This window comes from Macaca thibetana, chromosome 2 (assembly GCF_024542745.1).
Source record: "Macaca thibetana thibetana isolate TM-01 chromosome 2, ASM2454274v1, whole genome shotgun sequence".
In the NCBI taxonomy this organism is placed as follows: Eukaryota; Metazoa; Chordata; class Mammalia; order Primates; family Cercopithecidae; genus Macaca; species Macaca thibetana.
Window position 1 is genome coordinate 28,730,684 of NC_065579.1, and position 21,600 is coordinate 28,752,283.

The following is a 21,600-nucleotide window of genomic DNA, read 5'->3' on the forward strand; positions in this document are numbered from 1 at the left end:
TCTAAAATGGAAACAACAAATAAAACATTAAATCATATGGAAATGCAGTTTGACAGATTTCTTGATGTCACCTAATTTCTTTGGGGAAAGCATACGTAGAAAAGGAGTGACTTTTTATGGCTTTAACTAACTGCACTCTTTCCTTTACAAAACTTAATCAGACACAAGGTCAGCATTGGGAGTTTGCTTTTGTATTTATCTAAAGTCAGTTGACTTCTAATTCTGTCCTCTGCTAGCCATATTCTCTTATCTCTAAGAAAAACAAACCTAGCACAGTGCCTGACACATGGAAAATGCTTAATAAATATTTATTAAATGAGTGAATGAATAAATTATCAAGTTAAGATGCAAACATGCCAAGCTCAGCATAGAAATTGATACTCAACAAAATTATATTCAGTTGTAATCTTGTGAATTATTCTATACTCAAATACAGTAAACTCTTAAGGGCACTTGAAGAACTTAACAGCTAGCTTTGCTCTTTTATTTCTTTTTGTCATTCTCCTGTGTCAAGTTTTACTTTCTTCTCCTTTATAGCTAAGTTCTCATCGATCATTTCTCAAGCTGGTGGTTAGCCAGATGGTCGGAGGCCAAGATTTGTAATCTCTATTCTGTTATTTAAATATATTACTGGGGATGGAGTTTATTTTACAGGTAGATGAATTTGATGGTTAGGTGACAATTTGGAAGTGAAATGAAACTGGAACGGAAGTCCCAAATGGAGGCAGGCATCTGCACACATAATTTTGATACAGTCTCCCCATTTTCTCTGACCAGACAGGGGATATTTGAGCAAAGAATGTGGAGTTGCTTGTACATGAGGACAATAGCCATTTGCAAATATTAGGAACATGAACCTTGGTGTCCAGATGACCCAGATAGTTCTATGTTCATTCTTAAGTCAATAAAAACTGGCATTAAAAAAATTACGCTTGCTCCCATCAGAGTCAATAGCTTCTTGCTAAAGTTTTAATGTTGCCTCTTGAAGAATGATAGGAGAAAGAAGCATATTTGACTTAGATGGCAATATGTATCTGAAAAGGGAGAGGATTCTTTTGACTCTTTGGATGCTGTTTCAAATTTGTCACTGATGAGAACTGTAAGCTACTCATAGACAGGTGCATTCATTGAACCCCCCTATCAAATGTGAGTTTCCCCTTTTACCAAATGGATATGACCACCTCCTAGCTATCACCCAGAAGGGAGAAAGAGAGAGAGAGGAGGCGAACTAACATGTTGTGAGGTCTTCCTAGGTTTTAGACATTTAGAAAAGCATTGTATAGATATGTGGCATTTTTAGTCTGGTCAAAAACTCTGTAGGAATTATATTATGCCCATTTTACGGACATTTTAGTGTTAACTTCCCCAAGTAAGTTACTCAGATGGTAAGTGATAGAACTTGGATTCATACTTCTGCCCTTTCTACTCTATCAACCTTCCTATGTCTTATTCATAATTTTATCTCTTATAAGTGCCTTTTACAGTGATATACATACTAGTTTTCAAAAAGCATGTGATCTCTACTTAAAAGAACTGCCATGAGCAATTGTGAGCAGAGCCAAAGCCAAAGCTTATGCAGTTCTGAATGTCACCTATGGAGATGCATTAACTGGACACATTTCAGATTTGGGAGACAAACACATTTTGTTATTTATTTGTTTCTTTTTTTAAGTCTTTGTTGTAAAAGAGCATAACCCGTAAGTTATTCCTCATAACTTACATTTTCCTGAGAAGAAAACATAATACCTTGAACAAGCTTTTCTGTTCAAATATTACAGAATATTTTGTCCTGACTAACTTGTTTAAGAGGGATAATGAATTTAGGTGCCAGCTTTTTCAATGCTCATATGCTCACTCCTGTGAAAAGCAGAACAAGTATCAGTGAAAACAGATTTCTTCCTTCCCCTGTTTCTTTTTTTTTTTTGACATAGATGTTGCTCTATACCTTGTATTATTTATGAAGCATTTGTGTTAGATTACATAAGATTGATGAAAAGAGAGCAGAAGTGTAGTGAAAGTATATAAATATTTAAAATTCGTCAAACATGCGAATTAGACTTTTAAGACATTTCTTCATCCATATTAATTTTGGGGAATGAGAATGCTAATGATATGAAAGTGTATGTTATATATACCTATAATATATATTATATATGCATATTTAAAATACCTTATTTGCTCAGTACTCAAATAAAAATGGGACATAAAAAATGTATTCATTTTTAGTAGCAAAGCAGCAAATTAATTTAAAATGGAATTGTATTAAATAATTAATGAACAATTTAAAACAATTTGCCAGGGGAATTTGGAAATTTTTTTAACCTTTTGTGAATTACATGCTTATTCTGCAGTCTTGCAAAAACGTGGTTTTAAGCCATTACTGTTTCATGATGGTACACTTATCTAGTTAAATTCAATCTTAAAAAGCACTGTAGAAAACCTGGATAACAATTCAGTGTAGCAGTGATTGATATATATTAGATTTTTCCTGGGAGCTTTCCTTTCAGTTGAGTCACAAAAGTTTTAAAGATGTTGGCACTATCAACTTCCCAACTTAAAAAGAAAAAGAATAAAAAGAAACTATTCTACAGGCAATTAACAAATGCACAAGTCTGCACTAACAAGTCGGGATCACAATTCTACATTCATTCTGAAGTTAATAATAAATGTATTTGAAACTGTGATTATTGTGTGTAATATTTAAAACTATGCCTTTAAATTTTTGAAAGAGAATATGATTTCTATGAAGCACTGTCAATTGAATAGAATATCTGCTTAATTTGAACTAATGTTTAATAAATTTTTACATGCCATAATTGGTTACTCTAGCAGAAAATTGCATTACTGCTTCACAAATGGCCTCCCTAAAAGTTTCTTTATAAGGGAGCATTTAATACTTTTAAGAATACCAATCATCATATTATAAAAACGGCTACTACTACAAGTGATATGCTTTCTGTCCTGTGAGGCTACATGAGGGTAAGGGATTTAGAGCAAGAAAAAGAAGGTACCAAGATTCATGCAAATTCAAGAGAACTCTCAAGTTTTACATTAGTCATATCATTTAGGTTTTTGCTACATCCAACAGTTTTACAAGGACTTCTAAGAAGTGGTTGAATTCCTTCATTTAAAATCAACAGTCCTCTCTATCTTGATCAGTCTTTAGTCGGTTTTGCCAATGAGTAACAAAATACTAAAGAAATAGAGAGTTAAGGGTCATAAAAGCAGAAAAAAAAAATCTTCAAACTCTCCAGCAAATTCTTGAGACAAGTATCTGCCTAGGTAATATAAAGTGATGCTTAAATTCCTGCAGATGATTTCCTTCAAGTCTGTATAGTATTTTCTATATCCTTGAATAAGTAAATGTAATATGGGAAGAAATCCATTAATCCTCAGATAAATCTGTAAATATAAAGCAATTCCAATTAAATCCTTATGGAATTCAAAAAAAAGAATTTGTTTAGTGGGTCAATATTTATGATAAATTCAGCATTTCTGTGTTTCTTGGCTCTGGGTATTTATAAAAGCAAGAACAGGTAATATGAATGTCAAAAGGAAATAACTTCATCAACTGAAGAATCTGGCCTGCATATCACTGGGCATCAGGGCATCTTTATTGAAGAAGGTACAAAACCCTGGAAGCATAAATCGCCACAACCATTTAAAACCTAAACATGGGAAAAATAAATCAACCTTAAAGGCCATGTGGCGGGGAGCTCTTTACTCACCACTGTGACGTTGAAAGCATACAGGAGATCAAAAGGCAGGGCAGCGATTAAATCAATGATGAACCAGGTTGTGACATAGTGGATGCAAATTGATCTTGCTTCAAAGATAACTTGGCCAGACTTGCTGACATAAGTTGTTCGGAAATTTAAAATAATATCTGCTTGGGAAAAAAAAGATGGAGAAATAAAAGGAAGAGACAGAGAAGAAGAAAGAAGGTAGGAAAGACAATGAAAGAAAGAAGAAAGGAAGGGAGACAGGCAGGCAAGCAAGCAGGAAGGAAGGGAGGAAGAAAATTGTAGAAAATTAAATAAAATTAGGCAAATGGCAACCACTTAGCCTAGTTCAGATTGATAATATCCAAAATATTCTCCTCTACACATCCAGTTCAACTCAACAGATACTGAAGAAGGGTGAAAGAAGTAATATTTTCTGAGCACATAATATGTTCCAGACATTAAGCCACATGTTAAAATTATTAAAATAAATAATGACAGCAATGGCAACAATAGTCATCACTTACTAAGTGTTCACTATGTACCCGATACTGTTCTAATAGCTTGGCATAGGGTATTTCACTTATTCCCAGTACATCTCCTGAAGTAAACAGTGTTACTCTGATTTAAGAGTCAGAAATCAAGTCTCAGGAAGAAAAAGTAATTAATCCAGAATAATATTGCCAAGAGTGGTAGAGTCAAGTTTTAATACAGATACAGGCCAGGCATGGTGGCTCATGCCTGTAATCCCAGCACTTTGGGAGGATGAGGCAAGAGAATTGCCTGAGCTCAGAAGTTCGAGATGAGCCTGGGCAACAAAACGAGACCTCATCTCTACTAAAATTCAAAAAAATTAGCTGAGCATACTACATGTCTGTAGTCCCAGTTACTCCAGAGACTGAGGTGGGAGAATCACTTGAGCCCAGGAAGTTGAGGCTTCAGTGAGCCATGATTGCACCATGGCACTCGAGCCTGGGCAACAGATTGAGACCCTGTTTCAAAAACAAAAACAAAAACACCCACTAAATATAATCTTAAGTCTGTATTCCTTATTTTATATAATATTATTTCCATGTATAAAAGTTTTACTAATCTCTGTGTTGATACGGAATTCAGCCCTGCCCTGAAGGCACTCCTATTAACAAAGTACTGGTAGTTTCTTGTGTGAATTTCTAGGTTAAATTCTATTTTAATGAAAGATGTAATTGCTTTCAATCTTTCCCTGCATCATTATTTAGTTATATATTACTGAGTGTTTTACAATATATGAGGTCTCCTGAGTGCTGATCAAATGACATCGCTATGAGCTTCCAACAGCCCTATAAGCTTGAAAGAAGACCCTGAGCACCAGAAAGGAACACAACTCAGCTGACACTTTGATGTCAGCCTTTTGAATTCCTGATTGGAGGATCCAACTAAGCCATCCCTGGACTTCTGACATATAGCAACTGTGAGATAGTAAATGGATGTTGTTTTAAGTTGGTAAGTTTGCTATGCAGCAATAAAAACTAACACAATACTTACGTTATTTGATTCTCAGTATAGCTTTGTGAGGTAAAATACACAGGAGTTATGACAAGGCAGATTAGTATTAATGTAGATAACATATAGGTTCTTAGTATGAGCCCAGTACAGTTCTAAGTCCCTTATCATCATAATCTCATTGATGCCTTACAACGCTAAGAGGTAGTCATTTCTATTATCTCCTTTTACAGATGAGGAAATTGAGGCATAAAAGAGGTCAAGTGACTTGCCCTGGGTGATACATCTGATAAAACTGAAGCACAGGATTACATCTTCCAACAAGTTAGTGAAAGAGCAAGACCCAAATCCAAGTCTCCTGAATTCCAGTTCAGGACTTGGGGTTGTGGTATCTTCGCAGAGACTAGTCTCATCACAGATCTAGAGGCAAGTTCTGGGTGACCCAAAAAGAAAACAATCGTTGTTCTAGTCTATTGTGAATGATATAACCTTTAAAAACTGAATTATTAAAAGTGACTTTTTTGTCAAAAAATAAAAATACCTAGATAATTTTATTGTTAATATTGAGAATACGAAAGAATGAAGCTAATTAATAAAGCACTCACATAGGATAAGAACAATCCCAGGTGAATTCCACTGCACAGTTAAAACGCTATCGTGGCAAAGCACCACCGGACCATGGAAGCATGGCCACCGTGAAGGAGACAGGTCAGTGGAATGCCCTCAGACTGTAAGAGTAGCACGTGAACTTTCATTCTTCCTCTTTATCTTTCTAGGCTCATGCATTAGCAATGCAATTTAGTACCTCAGACCACCCACTTTGAAATAAAGCAAATATTTCAATTTCATGTTTTCTAAAAGGAAGCACAGGTGAAGCATTTAAAGTCTCATGAGTAAGGAAACCCAGAGTTGTTTATTGAGCCCATTAGTGATGTTTGGTTTCCACAATATAGGCTAAGGCAAGCCCATAAGTTCGTTATAAAATTAAAGGGGATAAATTCCTTGAATAAGTGGCCATGAGATCTACCACAGTTTTCACAGAAAACCCATTGCCATCGTCCATATACATACCAGCGGCACTCCCATGAATGGAAGAATGAATGAAGTGAATGACCTATGGTTGATTGATACAGCAACATTTTTAAAGCTATGTGGTTAGTTATGTGCTTGACTAAAGAACAAAATAGTGGTTCAGACTTCTGAAAAAAAAAAAAACAGGTATTTTCTTGGATAAGTCATTACAGAATATTAGTTTAAATAGCTTTTTAAAAAACAATTTATTATTCAATTGAGTTAATGGAATGAAAAGAAATATGCTAAATTTAGGTTTAAAAAGAAGTAATTATAAGACTTTTATACACAAAGAGATAATAGTAAAAGAATAAAAGATTTTCAAACATCTATACAAATCTATGTTTGACATACTTGAAAACTTTTTGGTTTATTTTCACGGGGAAAACTTAGATATATATTATTTTCTAAGATTTCTAGGTCTATGGTACACTTATAAAGTGTATGGTACACTTGCAAGGACTGTATGTTTATCCAATCAATATTATTTTTTGGTAGCTGATTTCAAAGCAAATAACTACTTTTGTCATACTCATAAGAACAGACATAGTTCTGGTATATTTACAAAACACTTTTTCACATTCATTAATTTAATATTTCCCATGCCATCCTCTCAGGTGGACTGCTGTCACTTGCATTTTAACAATGACACAGGAGATTTAAGTAAATTGTTTGAAGTCATGCAGATAGTAAGCAACAGAGACAGAGGATGTCTTTTGACATTCAATCCCATTTTCTTTCCATTATTTAAATGATTACTGCACTTCTAAATATATTTTAGAGGAAATAACAATAGGTCAGTGCAAGGATATGCATTTCTGATTGTAGTCCTTCGATCAAATTCAGCATCAGCACTACCCAGGTAAAATAATATTAAATTAGGGTCACAGAATTAAATGTGGTGAGATGAACTGTCTTTGATTCTGGAAGTACAAGGGCTAAGCTTTTGTTCAGGGATAACAGAGAAGTCTCTCTGTTTTCTATCCAGTGGTGAGGATGTGGTGGTGGTGTTCACGAACCAGGATAACTCAATGTTTATAAATATTTCCTTCCATTTAAGAGAACTGTAGAGATGGTAAGTACAGATTCTTCTTTGAAAGAGAAGGAAGCACAGAATAAAAAGATTGTGATGAGGAAGAGCTTTCTAGATCTGGTGTCCCTCATGACAGAATCATAGAAACAGAGTGGAGTTTCACAAACACTGAATGCAGCTACTCCTCCCCATGTAGCTGTCTCACTCCCTTTAAGATTTTTGTTTCTTTGGCTAATTAAATCAACGATTTATTTAAATATTACAATAAGAGTGTGATCTCCAGACAATCTATAACCTATCTGAAAAGCAGCAGTATAACTTTCATTTTTGAGAGTCTAGAAGCATAAGTATAATGTTTAAAAAAATACATAGAAGTGTATTCACTAATATCTACAGTTTTATATGTAATTTTCTGGTTAATATCATTTATGATCAATTTGCACAATTGTCCATAAGTACAAAACACACACACATATACACACAGTTTAAATTTTTAAGAAATTTCAAAATCCATAACAAATTAACTCAAAAGGATTTTTCACTTAGAAATCTTAATGTCTCCATGTGCTTACATATGCATAAATGATCCTTTATGGCACCAATGAGTAAATAAGCAGGGTAATGCAGAATTACCATACATACTCTATGTGGTTTGTAGAATTTCCAAAAAACTCATCATCATATACCCACCCAAAAGAAGCAGAATATAACTGAATTATCTAATGCTTCAGATGACAGTTAATAATTTTGCAGAGTGATCAGTTTGCCTTATTGTATTTGACTTTTACATAGAATGATTAATAAAAGACAAATAATCAAGAGAAAAATGTGTACATATTCTATTCCATGCTCTTAAGGCAGCCAAAAGGGAGTATTTCACTTATATCCCACACTAAATGTCTATTTATGTGGACTAAAAAGCAGAAAGGTTAAATCCATTTTTTCTAGTTTGATTTCCTGAAGAACTATGTAACTAAAAAGCACAAAAAAGAGGCTAAATTTAATATGGCATAAATTAGTAGGTTTCTTTACTTTATTAGCATGCATGACAGATGGGAAATAATTTTAAAATCATATTGGCTTACTTGTTAAAAAGTAAATTAAAATACAATAGTGTGCATGAAAGCATATGCACCACATACAAATAATTAATGTCTTCATTTAGCCATTTCTTTAAAAATTAATCAATGTAGTACAGTGTGGGTGGAGAGATATTTAATTAAACCAGCTGCCAACTAATATTCAAAGATTCTCTGTTTTTTTCATTGCTTATGAGGCACTCTTTCAAACACAGTACAATATCACAGCAAATTTGAGCTAGAAGGTGTGGGACGAATGAATAGAGAGCTGATTAATGAAGAGAGGCTTGAGGGACTAACAATCCTAAGAATAATTGCAATTGATTGCCAATATTAGTGGATGAGAGTTTCATATCACTTGACCGTTGCTCATCTTGTCAGATTTGTCCCTCTTGCTTACCTGAAGTGAAAGATTAATGGAATAGAAAGAGCAGCAGGCCCAGTGAGAAACAGCATTTAAGAACAACTACATTTAGGAGAAAAAATGAAGCTGACAAAGGGCAATCAGGTAGATTGAGGTGTAGTTGATGCTGGTATTGGCTTTTGCTTTGTATCTGTAGGGTCAATTATTCATAGTTGCGTTAGTTGGCGATGTCCATCATTAGGTAGTTATTTTTTCATGTTTTAGAAAAATTTTCTTTTTTCTGTTGATACATGACCAATGTACATCTTTTGGGGGTGCATATAGTTTAATACATTCTTATAATTTATAAAGATCAAATCAATATAAGTGGAGTATCCATCACTTTCTTGCTTTTCTCAAGTCAGAGGAAATGTCTTCTTTCTCATAACTTCTTTTCCTTTATTCTAGTTTTGTTCTCAGCAGCAGCACAGAATACATTGTCCTCTCCCAGCCCAAAGCTCTTTCTGTAAATATCTGAGATCAGCCGTCAAGTTCATCTCTCAGTTCTCAGGTTGAATATCTTCATTTCTTTCAACCATCTCTTACTGATACGGTTTCCTCTTCAGAGGCCTGATGATACTCTCTAGTTTGGTAGTTTTCACAAAAGCCTCATGGAAGAAAGGAAGGATTTGGGTTCTACCTCCACCCACCCAACCTTTCCAATTTTCAGGCTGAGCTTTTATTCATTTTACATAGTAAGCCTCCTCATCAATTTTGATTTTAAAAAGGAATTTTCAAGTCTTTAATACAATAAAGAAAAGAAAAAGAAAACCACTCTTGTAAGGTACTTGGAATTAAATTTACCATCCCAGAAGTGGTCTGGCCAGTGTGGGAGACAGGGGCAAATATCCACAATTCCCACCAGCACTGTTTGCAGAGTTCTTGTTACTCCATAGCCTTGCTAACACTTGATGTTATAAAATTAAAAAATTTTTTGCCTATTGAGTGGGATAATAATAATTTTAATAGTGTGTTTAGAATTAGTTTTAATACTTCTGGTAATGCAGCCTTATTAAATTATCACGGTTTAAAAAAACCCTTTTATTACTATATACTGAAGTGAACTTTTGCCAACTTAAAGTCCCAAATGCTATTGTTTTTCATACATATCGGTCCTAATAGACTGCTTGGGTTCTTACTGGAAGAGCTAAAGCATAGATATATCTTTCAGCTTTTCAATATACTTAAGTATCACAAAATACTGCTATTGAGGACTTGTGTTCTTTGCCTTGTGCAGAGCCCCTGGCACTCAAAGATGAACAAGGCATCCAAGAGAAGCATGCCTTTTTCTGGTAACCACAGGATTTCATAATTTTATTAATCTGCAATCATTCCAGCTGTAGATGCATAAACACACACTATCTGTGATCTTGCTTGCAGGTCAGAGGAGACAGTGCGCACTACCAGTGGATCTTTAATATTCCTCATTTATCATCTACAACTAATTATTTTTGTTATATTGGTCTTGTGCTTTTATTTTGTTATATAAGTTTACCATATCAAAAGACTTCCATGTAACATGCCCACTGGCATGTGTACAGACTATTTTGACTCCCTATATTCACTTTTTCAGTGATGTGTAACTCCAAATTAGGTATTAAACTTTGGAAACATTTAATCATTTTTAATAAAAAGAATTTAATGATTAAACTTAAACTTACTGAAAAAACCTTATTTAATCAGTCTTAATTATATAAAGTTTTGACACATTTATTCTGTTTATAGGTGTAGTTATTAGGTGGCAAAGTTTCCAAGTTTAAGTAAAAACAGAAAATATAAGAGCTATCTAATTTATAATATTCAATCATGCAATTAAAAAACTAACAATGGGGGTTATGAGTTTCATTTGAAGTAAATATTAATTATTCCAGTTACAAAGCTTAGAACTAATGAACACTTGGCTGGGTGTGGTGGCTCACGCCTGTAATCCCAGCTCTTTGAGAGATCAAGGCGGGTGGATCACATGAGGTCAGGAGTTTGACACCAGCCTGACCAACATAGTGAAACCCTGTCTCTATTAAAAAATACATAAGTCAGCAGGGTATAGTGGTGGGTGCCTGTAGTCCCAGCTGCTTGGGAGGCTGAGGCAGAAGAATCACTTGGAGGCCAAGGCTGCAGTGAGCCCTGGGATTGTGCCACTGCACTCCAGCCTGGGAGACAGAGTGAGTTACACATCACTGAAAAAGTGAATATAGGGAGTCAAAATAGACAGTCTGTACACATGCCAGTGGGCATGTTACATGGAAGTCTTTTGATATGGTAAACTTATATAACAAAATAAAAGCACATGACCAATATGACACAAATAATTAGTTGTAGACAATAAGTGAGGAATATTAAAAAAAAATTAACGAACACTGAGATGAGTAATAAAAAATGTGTTAATATAATTGATGTTTGTCCCAAAATGAAATCCCACATGTATGCTCATTAGAGACAAAAATAAATTTAGGTTAAATAATATCTCTTATAGTAACATAGCTCTTTGCATTTTAATTATAACTATTATGTTCATTTTCACATTTGAGGAAAATAATATTCTCAGTATTTGTGGTAGGTTTTTAGTGCTGTTTACCAAACATTATGGTTCCTTATTTCCTGGAAAGATTATAGTTCCATACCTTCTGAAGTGATTAAGTGCATCCCTGTGATTTGCTTTGGCCAAAATTGTAAGAACAGGGGTAACCTGGAACACTTTTATGAAAAGCTTTGAGAACCAGGGCATAATTTCTTACATTTTCTTTTCCTTGCCTTAATAATTATGGAAGCATATGGCAAGATCTGGATCTTCTGTCAGTCTAGGTGCCTGAGAGGTTACAATGGGCAGAGCCCATTCATTGTACATAGCATGAGTGAGACATAAAACTTTACAATATATCCCACTGAGACATTGAGATTGCTTGTTACTGTAGCACACCCTAGCCCATCCTGACTAACAGGTGTTTTTGTAAAGCCATAGAGCAGAGTGGCTAACAGTGTAGAATCTGGAGTCCATTTCCCTAGGTTGTGGATCACTGGGCAGGCGTTGTCATTATTATTACTATTACTACTTCTATTACTACTACTCTAGAGGCTTCAAAACTGAGGAACAGGGTCAATGAATGACTTAATCTAAGATTGCATAACATATTAATAGTAATATTTTCATTGTTACTTTACAGACCTAATATAGTGGTGTTAAAGTGACAACAAAATAGTAATAATAATCAAAGTAATATAGCTAGCATGTATTAAATTTTTACTTTGTGACAGGAATTGTTTAAGTACTTTCTATGTATTAAGTATTTTGGTCATCATGTAGTCACTTTAAAGTAGGCAATACGTCTATTTAATGATACATTAAACACTCAATTAACTTGCTGAAGGTTACCCAACTGGGCAGTGGAAGAGCTAAAAGTTATACTTTAAGAGTCTGTCTGTATACTGCCACCAAAACATTATTTACTATAATTCTTACCCTCCTTCCAGCTCAGGGAAGAGATTCTTTTAGTAATATCTAAGTTTTTTGAAACTTAGTTAATTTTTAGAATCATATACAGATAATATTTAGCATTTAAACTATAGGTTTCCATGTACAAAATTGCTCAACATTTTTTAAAATGTTGTATTTCAAGAATAGCATATATACTGTAAAATGCACTAATCTTAAAGGGACAGTTTAAAGAATTTCCCAAAGCTAACCATCTTTGTAGCCAACAATGGATAGGGATATAACTGGAACCAGAACTCCAGAAGCCTCTTTTATGATCCTGTCTAGCCATTAACTTTCAAAACATAACAATTGTCCTGAATCTCATAGATTAATTTCATTTAAATCAGTAGGGTGTGTATGTCCATTGATTCTATTAATCCAATTGCTGGGTCAGCAAGTATGTATATATTCTAGTTTAATAGACACTGGCAAAGAGTTTAATAGGAAGACTATACTAATTCACATTCTTATATGCAGTGTATGGAATTTCATGTTGCTGTTTATATTCCTCCAATCCTTGGCAATTTCTGATTTTTTTTTCCTTTATTTCCCTTTTAGCCATTCTGGTAGTAGTGAAGTTATTTTATTTTTCCTTATGATTAATAATGTTGAGCACAAACTACTTTCACATTTGTATATTCTTATTTATGAGTATCAATTCAGAACTTTTGTCTAGGGAAAATCTCCCCCACCCTCAGCATTCTTTCTCATTTGCAGGAGTTGTGCTACATTTTCATATAAATTGTGTCATGTTCAGGTAATTTCTGCCTATCCCAAGGTCATTAAGATATTCCACTGTGATGTCTTATAAAAGCTTTATTTTTTAACTTTTATAATTTGTCTACAACACAACTACAATTGATTTTGTATATGGTGTGATGCAAGAGTCAAGATTTACATTTTCCAGACAGATATCCAATTGATCCAGCACTATTTCTGAAGACATGATTTCTCCAAAATGTTGCAGTGGCACCTTTGACATAAATCAGGTGTTCATGATCATATATGTGCAGATTCATTTATGATCTCTGTATTTTGTTCCAATGGCTTATTTGTCAGATGCTAGTTTTTCCACATTTCCAGCACAGTCAGAAATAGAAGTGTTCACAAACTATTTTTTAAGGACTCTCAAGAACATTTAAAACATAACTAATATATTTAACTTTTTTTTTTTTTTTTTTTTTTTTTTGAGACGGAGTCTGGCTCTGTCGCCCAGGCTGGAGTGCAGTGGCGCGATCTCGGCTCACTGCAAGCTCCGCCTCCCGGGTTCACGCCATTCTCCTGCCTCAGCCTCCCGAGTAGCTGGGACTACAGGCGCCTGCCACCGCGCCCGGCTAATTTTTTGTATTTTTAGTAGAGACGGGGTTTCACCGTGGTCTCGATCTCCTGACCTTGTGATCCGCCCGCCTCGGCCTCCCAAAGTGCTGGGATTACAGGCGTGAGCCACCGCGCCCGGCCAACTGATATATTTAACTTTAAAAGTAAAATTTAAATATGATTTAGTCATAAATACGAGGTGTTCTATTAAAAGTGAAATAGAATAAAATGTTCTATATTTGAAATAACAGAAACTATGCTCAATTAAGAGAAAAATAGATTCTCACTTAAGCACATTATGATTTCATAGTTATTTTTATGAACGCCATCAGTAGAAATTGCTCATATTTTTGTGTTATGCTAGAATTTCATTTCTACTTGTGGTTACAATAATTCAGTCTATTTTTAATAACTGTGAACAGTAAAATCACAAAAAGATCAATAGCATCAAGCCACACCCATGTGATTTCGGAAATGTATGAGCTCAGGCAATAATGCCAAACTTGGCACTAAGTGCTGTTCACTTTAGCTGTGTTGTAATTCAGATCACTGAAACCAAAAGGCAAGTTGGGAAGCAAAACAGGGTTTACATTTTATTAATTCTCCCCCAGAGTTACTTGAGTAGAGGGTATAGCCTAATGACCAGTCAAGTCAATATCACTAGGTATTTAAGAGCCAAGAATTTCATTGTGGTAGCTCGATCACCAAAGCCAAAAAGATGAACAACACCACAAACAGAATTCAAAATCCAAACAGCCACAGGAAATCAATAAGAAAGAACAAGAATTCAGTGGGCTAGGAGGAATTACAGAGCCTGTTAGTGCTGAAGTACACCTGGCCTATAGTCAGAATTAGGGTTGAAAATGTGCCTCAGGAGGTAAGATCCATGGGTTGGAAATATACGCTATCAAAGGAGTTTCCAATTAGAGCCAGAATCTCCAAAAATGTGAAGTTGCCAGTCATTTTTATTTGTTCATATTTCATGTTTAAAGTTTTGTTTTTAGGTTCTTACACAGTTTATCCTCTTTTTGTATATTATTTCAGGAGGGAAGGAAAGACACTGTTCCTGTATCTGTTTATATAAATATAGTATCTAGAGTTTCTCAGTGATATTCTAGAGGCAGCAAAACATAACTCTCAAAACTTACCAATGCTGTGTGTTTCTGTACTTATTCTTCATAGGGTATAGGTTGTTGATATAAGGGTTAATAAGCAAAACTTTACATAAACACAGCTGTTTGTTAGAAATGATCTACCCATATACTCAGGAAAGTTCTTATCCTCAAAATAACCTTTTATTACACTGACATAGTTTTCTGGTTTTTTTTTTTTTTTTTTTTTTTTTTCTTTTTTCCCCTAGCAATATGGATGAAACCAAAGTGTCTTTACTGGGGTTAGAGTCAGAAGGTGCTACAATATTCAGGTTACTCAGGACTGAACACTGCCACAAACTATAAGCCTAAGGCTTTATTCCAGGAATTGTTTTCTGAGGCATAGCTCCAAACATTGAGTAATGCAAATGTGATATTTGGCTGTCACTTGTATGTTGCTTGACTTGGGGTGGTTTTGATGAATTCTGTTACTCACGTTAATGTTGTCTTCTTTTCTTTTCTTTTTTCTTTTTTTCTTTTGAGACAGAGTGTTGCTCTGTCACCAGACTGGAGTGCAGTGGCACAATCTCCGCTCACTGCAACCTCCACCTCCCAGGTTCAAGCAGTTCTCCTGCCTCAACCTCCCGAGTAGCTGGGACTACAGGTGCATGCCACCACACCTGACTAATTTTTTGTATTTTAGTAGAGACGGGGTTTCACCATGTTGGCCAGGATGGCCTCGATCTCCTGGCCTCATGATCTGCCCGCCGTGGCCTCCCAAAGTGCTGGGATTACAGGCTGAGCCACTGTGCCCAGCCTTCTTATTTAGCATTCAAACGCTTGTCAGTACTAATGCTATGCTAAATACTTATTTAAATACAGGCAAGAATATCTCCCTTGCCATTCAAGAGATTCAAACATAACTTCTTCTTAACTTGTTTAAAAGGATTGCTACTAGTCATGTACTCTATATTTAAATTTTAATGAGGCTTTTCATGTGTATGGTCAATTCAGATTTTCAATCTGTTATGAAATACCTTCTTTGTGATAAGTAAAGATTAATTTGTATTATGTTAATAAAATTGCCCAAGATAGTACTTGATCTGATCAAATACACCCTCCAAAGCTGCTTACTATTTTTCTTCTTACTTTTATGTGGCACCTTTAAGGAACATGTAAATTACTTGCCTTTGTGTACCTACAGACCTCACTACTTGTGAAGAACTGTCTGGGTGTCTGTGATGCATGAGACTTGAAATACCTTTAAAACATGCAACAGCTAAACTCTAGGGACTGTGAAGAAATAGCGTATATTTATTTGTTTTGCAAGGATAATTTTTTTATGTTGATATTAGGTTCTGAAGTTTCGAGTAAAGGATAATTCATGTAGAGTCAAAATTGTGCCCCAAAGAACTTGTCACCATAAAGTATATCATCATAACGTATCATTTCTCATTAAATCCAATATATCACCTTTTTCTTCGGTGTTAAAATAGATCGTGATATCTTCAGTTAAATAATAGATGAAGTGGTTGACTTACATCCAGTGGTCATGTTGTTATGTTCCTTAAAATACTAAAATCACATTCAAATCACAACATTCCCACTCTATGGGAGAAACAAAGAAACTAAGAACAATACAGAGCATGGCAGAGTGTGCTCACCTATCTCACATTTTACCCCACATTTTCTTTGAGACAAAATGATGGGAAAGATTGCTTCTAATACTTAAAACAGTCCCTTGCTATCCTTGTCTACTTTTCTTTCTATCTAAAAGTCCCGTAGTGCAACTCTATTGTACGATGAAAAACACAGTGGCAAAACAAAAACAAAAACAAACAAACAAAAAACCTGACCATCAAATTCACTTCTGCTTTCTTCAGAGCAATAAGATTGTAGCTGGAATGACACTTTCCAGCCATCTTTGCAACTACTTATGGTCACATGACTGAGCTCTTGTAATGAAATCTATATGTGCAAATTTTATGGTTTGCCCATAAAATTGTGCACATTTGCTTTTCTACGCTCTTTTGTTGGCTGGAATGAAGAAAAATAGAGTGACATTACTAGCCACTCATTAAAGATGGTAGAACCACTGTCAGTCTCAGGTCCTGAATGATTATCTAAGAGAACCACCCCCAACACGCACACCTCCCCGCCTCACATACACCTCTCCCATCTCAATACACTACCCAGAACATTAGGCAAGAAATAAAATAAAGAGAAATACATTTTCATATCCCATAATGCACTGAATTATTGTTGAGCACTTGTTCAAACAGCTTATTAACACTAACAAAGCAAAAACCACTGCCCTCTTCCTTTCACTAACAGCATTTTAATGGTTCTCAGCCTTTTGAGATTAGTCTTTTGATGGTTGGTCTTGAAAATTCAATCAAAATGTGACTTTTATCATTATGAACAAGGAATTCACCCAGTTCTCCACCATCTACCATGGATGACAGCACTCATAAATAAGTTTTTCTTTTTCAATGCCCAGTCAAATGTTGATCAGTATCATCTCAATATATACCACTCTTGCAGCTCCTCCTGGGCACTGGACCTCTTAGTGTCACTTGCTAAAACCAGGGCATTAGTATGATCCATTGAGGTCACTGCTGTATACTTGCCAGATTTAGCTAATAAAATATAGGATAGCTGTGGAACTTTGAACTTCAGGAAAAACCAGATCATTCTTTAGCATAAATATATTGAATAAAAAGAAAATGTCCCTACGTCTGATTTAAATGGCTATAACCACCCTTGGACTCTTAATCATCTCAGAATACATCGAGATTACCTGAAATTGACCACATATTCTCACCTCTCCAATAAATATGCACAAATTCACTCAATGCCCTGATCAGGGACCTTAAAAAAGTGTGTGTTTATCACTAGATGGATCCTGATGTGGATCCTGTACAGCAGAAATGTATTTCAGCAACCAACAGAAAATATCATCTTTTCATTTGTCTCCTTGTCACTAATATCTTTTATCCTAGTTCTTTGAAAACAATATTTCTGTTGGCTGCTACAGCTGTTAACCTTCCTGCTATTTCTTCCAGGATTCATCACTGCCTAGCATAGCAAAGGTATACAACTTACATTCTAGATTCCCATTGTATTCCAGACATTTGTTTCTATTGACAACTTATACACAATAAGGGACACTCTGTCTACCTTCTTCCATGTATGTTTACGGTTGTACAATCTCATTCTCTGCCTTACCTGTGCACAGTATTGCTGTGTACCCATCAAATGACCTTTTTATGTCTTCATAATTTTTTAAGTCACTAATTTTGGACATCTCCTCTTTGTTCACTATTGGTCTCCCAAAAATGGGAATGAGAGTTGCTTCTTGTTTAGTATCTTAAACTTTTGTCCCCAGGCAGTGTATTTTGAGTGTCTTCACACTTCCCATTGCACTTTTTGGATTATCCAATGTAAATTTAAAATGTTCAAAGTTTCCTCCAAAGAAATATCACCAAAATTACCGATTTCCATGGAGACCACAATAATCATCAGGCTGTGGGCAATACATTAGCAAATTTAAACTATGTATACATTCTTTGTATTTTATTCTTTAAAATTATAATCTTAGCTTAGTAATAATATGATTATATGATAAAATGCCATGAGATGAATATTAGCTTTAAAATAAAATATAAAATAAAACATTTACAAAATAAAATATGTCCTAATCCCGCTCTCTCACTCAGTAGCAGTGTGTCCTATGGAAAGTTAATTATCTTTCCTAAGTTCCAGTTTTCACTTAAGTAAAATGAAACGAATAATGGTTGCCCTTCAACTGTTTACTCAACCAGTATTTATGAACACCTAATATGTACATGTTTAGCTGAATTCTGGGAGTACAAACACTCTGTTTCTGCATTAAAAGGAATTGTAGTTTAGTAGAGGATACAGAAAAGCAATTAGGAAATTATAAAGTCATGTGATGAATGTTATGGGAATGCCAAGAAAAAAAATAGCTAACACAGACTTGGGAGGTGAAGCTTGAGGCAGGCACGCAAGAGATAACAAGCGAACTACATCCTAAAGGATTAATAAGAGTTATCAAGGCAAAAGGGAAGAAGGTGGAGGCAGCAAGTCTGCATTTATTTAAAGAGTAGCAAGTGATGGAAGGGATTTAAGCAGAGACATGATATGATCAGACATATACTTTATTAAAACAACAACAAAAACCTATTTATAGCATAGTAAATAAATCTCAAGACTGTAGGTAGAGAAAGAAGTTAGTCAGGGATTGTAGTAGTCTAGAGAGAGCTGATGGTGACCAAAACTAAAGAAGCAGTGACAATAATAATAAGGGAGAGTGCAAAAATAAGTGGTTAGGAGGTGGACCATACAGAGTTTTGAGTTTGATTTTATCAAAGGATGGAGGGACAGACAGACATCTGCAATGGGCCCTAAACTTATGACTTACTAGATCATTCACAAATATGGGGAAATCCAGGAAGGAAACAGGTTGTGGTTTAGTGGGAAAAAATGATGAGTTCACTTTCCAACTTATGGTATTTTAAGTAGCTATGTTTCATTGGAATGATATCCTATAGACAGTTGAATTCACTTGCATAAATTTAGTGAATGCATCAGGCTCAAGATACTGTTTTGGGGGCCACCAACATTGAAATGCGAGGTGGCAAAACAGTCTCCCATGATGAGTGTGTGATACAACGGAGAGAAAGGAGAGAATCAAGGTTAATATTCAGGGGAGGAGTATCATTTAGGGTACAGGAAAAGGGACAGGAGCTCATTAAAGATACTGAATAGAAACATCCAGCAAGGAGAAGGAAAATCAGGAGAACACAGTATACAATGGAAGCCAAGGAAGAGAGGAGGGGTCACTAGTATCAAATATGAAAAGAGGTCTAGTCACATAAAGACTAACAAGCACTCCTTGACAAACAAGAGGCTACAGGCTACAAGTGACTGAACACTCTTCTGTATCCTTGTTACAACCATTAAAGGAAATAATGAATATAAAAATACTGTTACCTCCACTGTTCAAAATATGTTTATACTTAATTTCCAAACATATTTCCTTTTAAAAAAAGTGATTTAAACTCTTTGAGTTTCAGTTTCTGTATCCATAAACTGAGATTAATATTAACATGCAATTTGGCTCTTAATTATACTATAGTAGGAAATGTCAGCCTTACAAATATTAAGAGATAGAAAAGCCAGAAGGGAGTCTTTTCAGAGTTTTTGTATGTTTCAAATGAGAAAATATAAGTAACTAAATTTTAAATATTTTGAATTTTTGTGGCTGTAAAGTACAATAAATTTTTAAAATTAGACAACATCTCACATTTTTCTTGATGAGACCATCTGTTTCATCTAGGCCAATATATGATCAGCCCAAGGGAATCACGGTCTTATTTACTATTGCAGTCAGTTCCAAGACACAATAACTTTCAAACGCGCAGCATAAATTTACTGACCAGCTATTATATTGCAGATACTAGATATCTAGCATGTTTATGCTCAGTCATGCTTCTAAGTATATAATCTTTATTCAACGGCCTTATTTGAGGAAGGTCTCTTGAAACATTCCACTCCAGCCATGGATTTCCTTTAGTCTGTAGTAAGGCTAGGCTTAGATATAATTACGAATGGGGAAATAATCACAAATACAGCTTCTTTGTTGTTGCCACCTTGGTAAGTTCCTTCTCATTCCAGGTGCTCAGTACTCATGGTCTCTCATCACACTGTCCTATCCATTTCTCTTCTCTGATCATACCTTCGAATTCAGTGACTAGTATGGACCAGCCCTACATCAATTTCAAAATACACCACAAATTTTTTTTCCTACACTTATGGAATTACACTACACAACTTGAACAAGGTTTCCACTTTTCTCCTTTACTATTGACTAAGAGTTTTCCATTCTTAGACAAATTCCCCTAATCATTTATAGGCTTGTTGAACACAGGGAGAGTGTCTTCAACTTCTTCAATATGCTTTTCATAACACAAAGCATGGCATCAGATTTATATCAGGCCTGATATAATTAAAGTATTTAGCAATGATTAGGTAATTCTTATTAGTTATTTGATAAGAAAGATTTTTAATTGCCTGGTGGCCAGTATGTCTAGCTGAGTTGAGACTGTAGCATCTCCTTGGTCCTCTGTATGGTCATAAGTCTCCCCTTTAGGGTTGTCATCCAGAAAAGGATGATATCCTAACACCTAGCATTTAGATTTGCTGGGCTAATCCCACGCTCTCTGGTAAGCCAACGCTAAGGGGGTCCTTGACAAGATCTTGATGTGTTTGCAAGGGTCTGGGCCTAGTGCCAAAACCTGTAGGATTTCCCAAGTTACCTGCTCTTTGTTTAATGATACATGACTTGTTAAGAATTAGCAACTTTAAAGTAGGCTGTGCTGTTTAAAAATTTTAAAAAACACAAAAAACACATCACACACTGGGGCCTGTCGTGGGGTGGGGGAGGCTGGAGGGATAGCATTAGGAGATATACCTAATGTAAGATGAGTTAATGGGTGCAGCACACCAACATGGCACATGTATACATATGTAACAAACCTGCACGTTGTGCACATGTACCCTAGAACTTAAAGTACAATTTTTTAAAAAAGAAGAATGATTTACCAATAACATGTTAAAATTCCACCTAGAGGGTGTTTGAGCGTAAATAAAATTGACAGAGTAAGACACACACACACACACACACACACACACACACACACACAGTTACCTGTGAGGCCACATGAAACAAACAAACATGCAAGCCTACCTTTGGAAATAAGGCTGTTGTTCAGCTCAATGAGCTACATGTTATATTTTGTTTATCTGAACTATGCTAGTCAGGAGACATTTGTTTAGTGCTACTTTGGGTTAAATACTATATTTGCTGGTGGAATTTGAAAAATAAATGCATTGCCTGGTCCATGT

At 35.2% G+C, this 21,600-nt stretch overlaps 1 protein-coding gene across 2 annotated transcripts in view; it reads right to left on the bottom strand.

The window, feature by feature from the left end:
• KCNH8 (potassium voltage-gated channel subfamily H member 8) overlaps positions 1-21,600 on the bottom strand; it is a 381,516-nt gene that overhangs the window by 132,589 nt on the left and 227,327 nt on the right. For both annotated transcript variants that reach the window (XM_050777427.1, XM_050777425.1), the window contains one exon: positions 3,729-3,886. In XM_050777427.1, the coding sequence (XP_050633384.1) occupies positions 3,729-3,886 (158 nt within the window). The remainder of the gene's footprint in view (positions 1-3,728; positions 3,887-21,600) is intronic.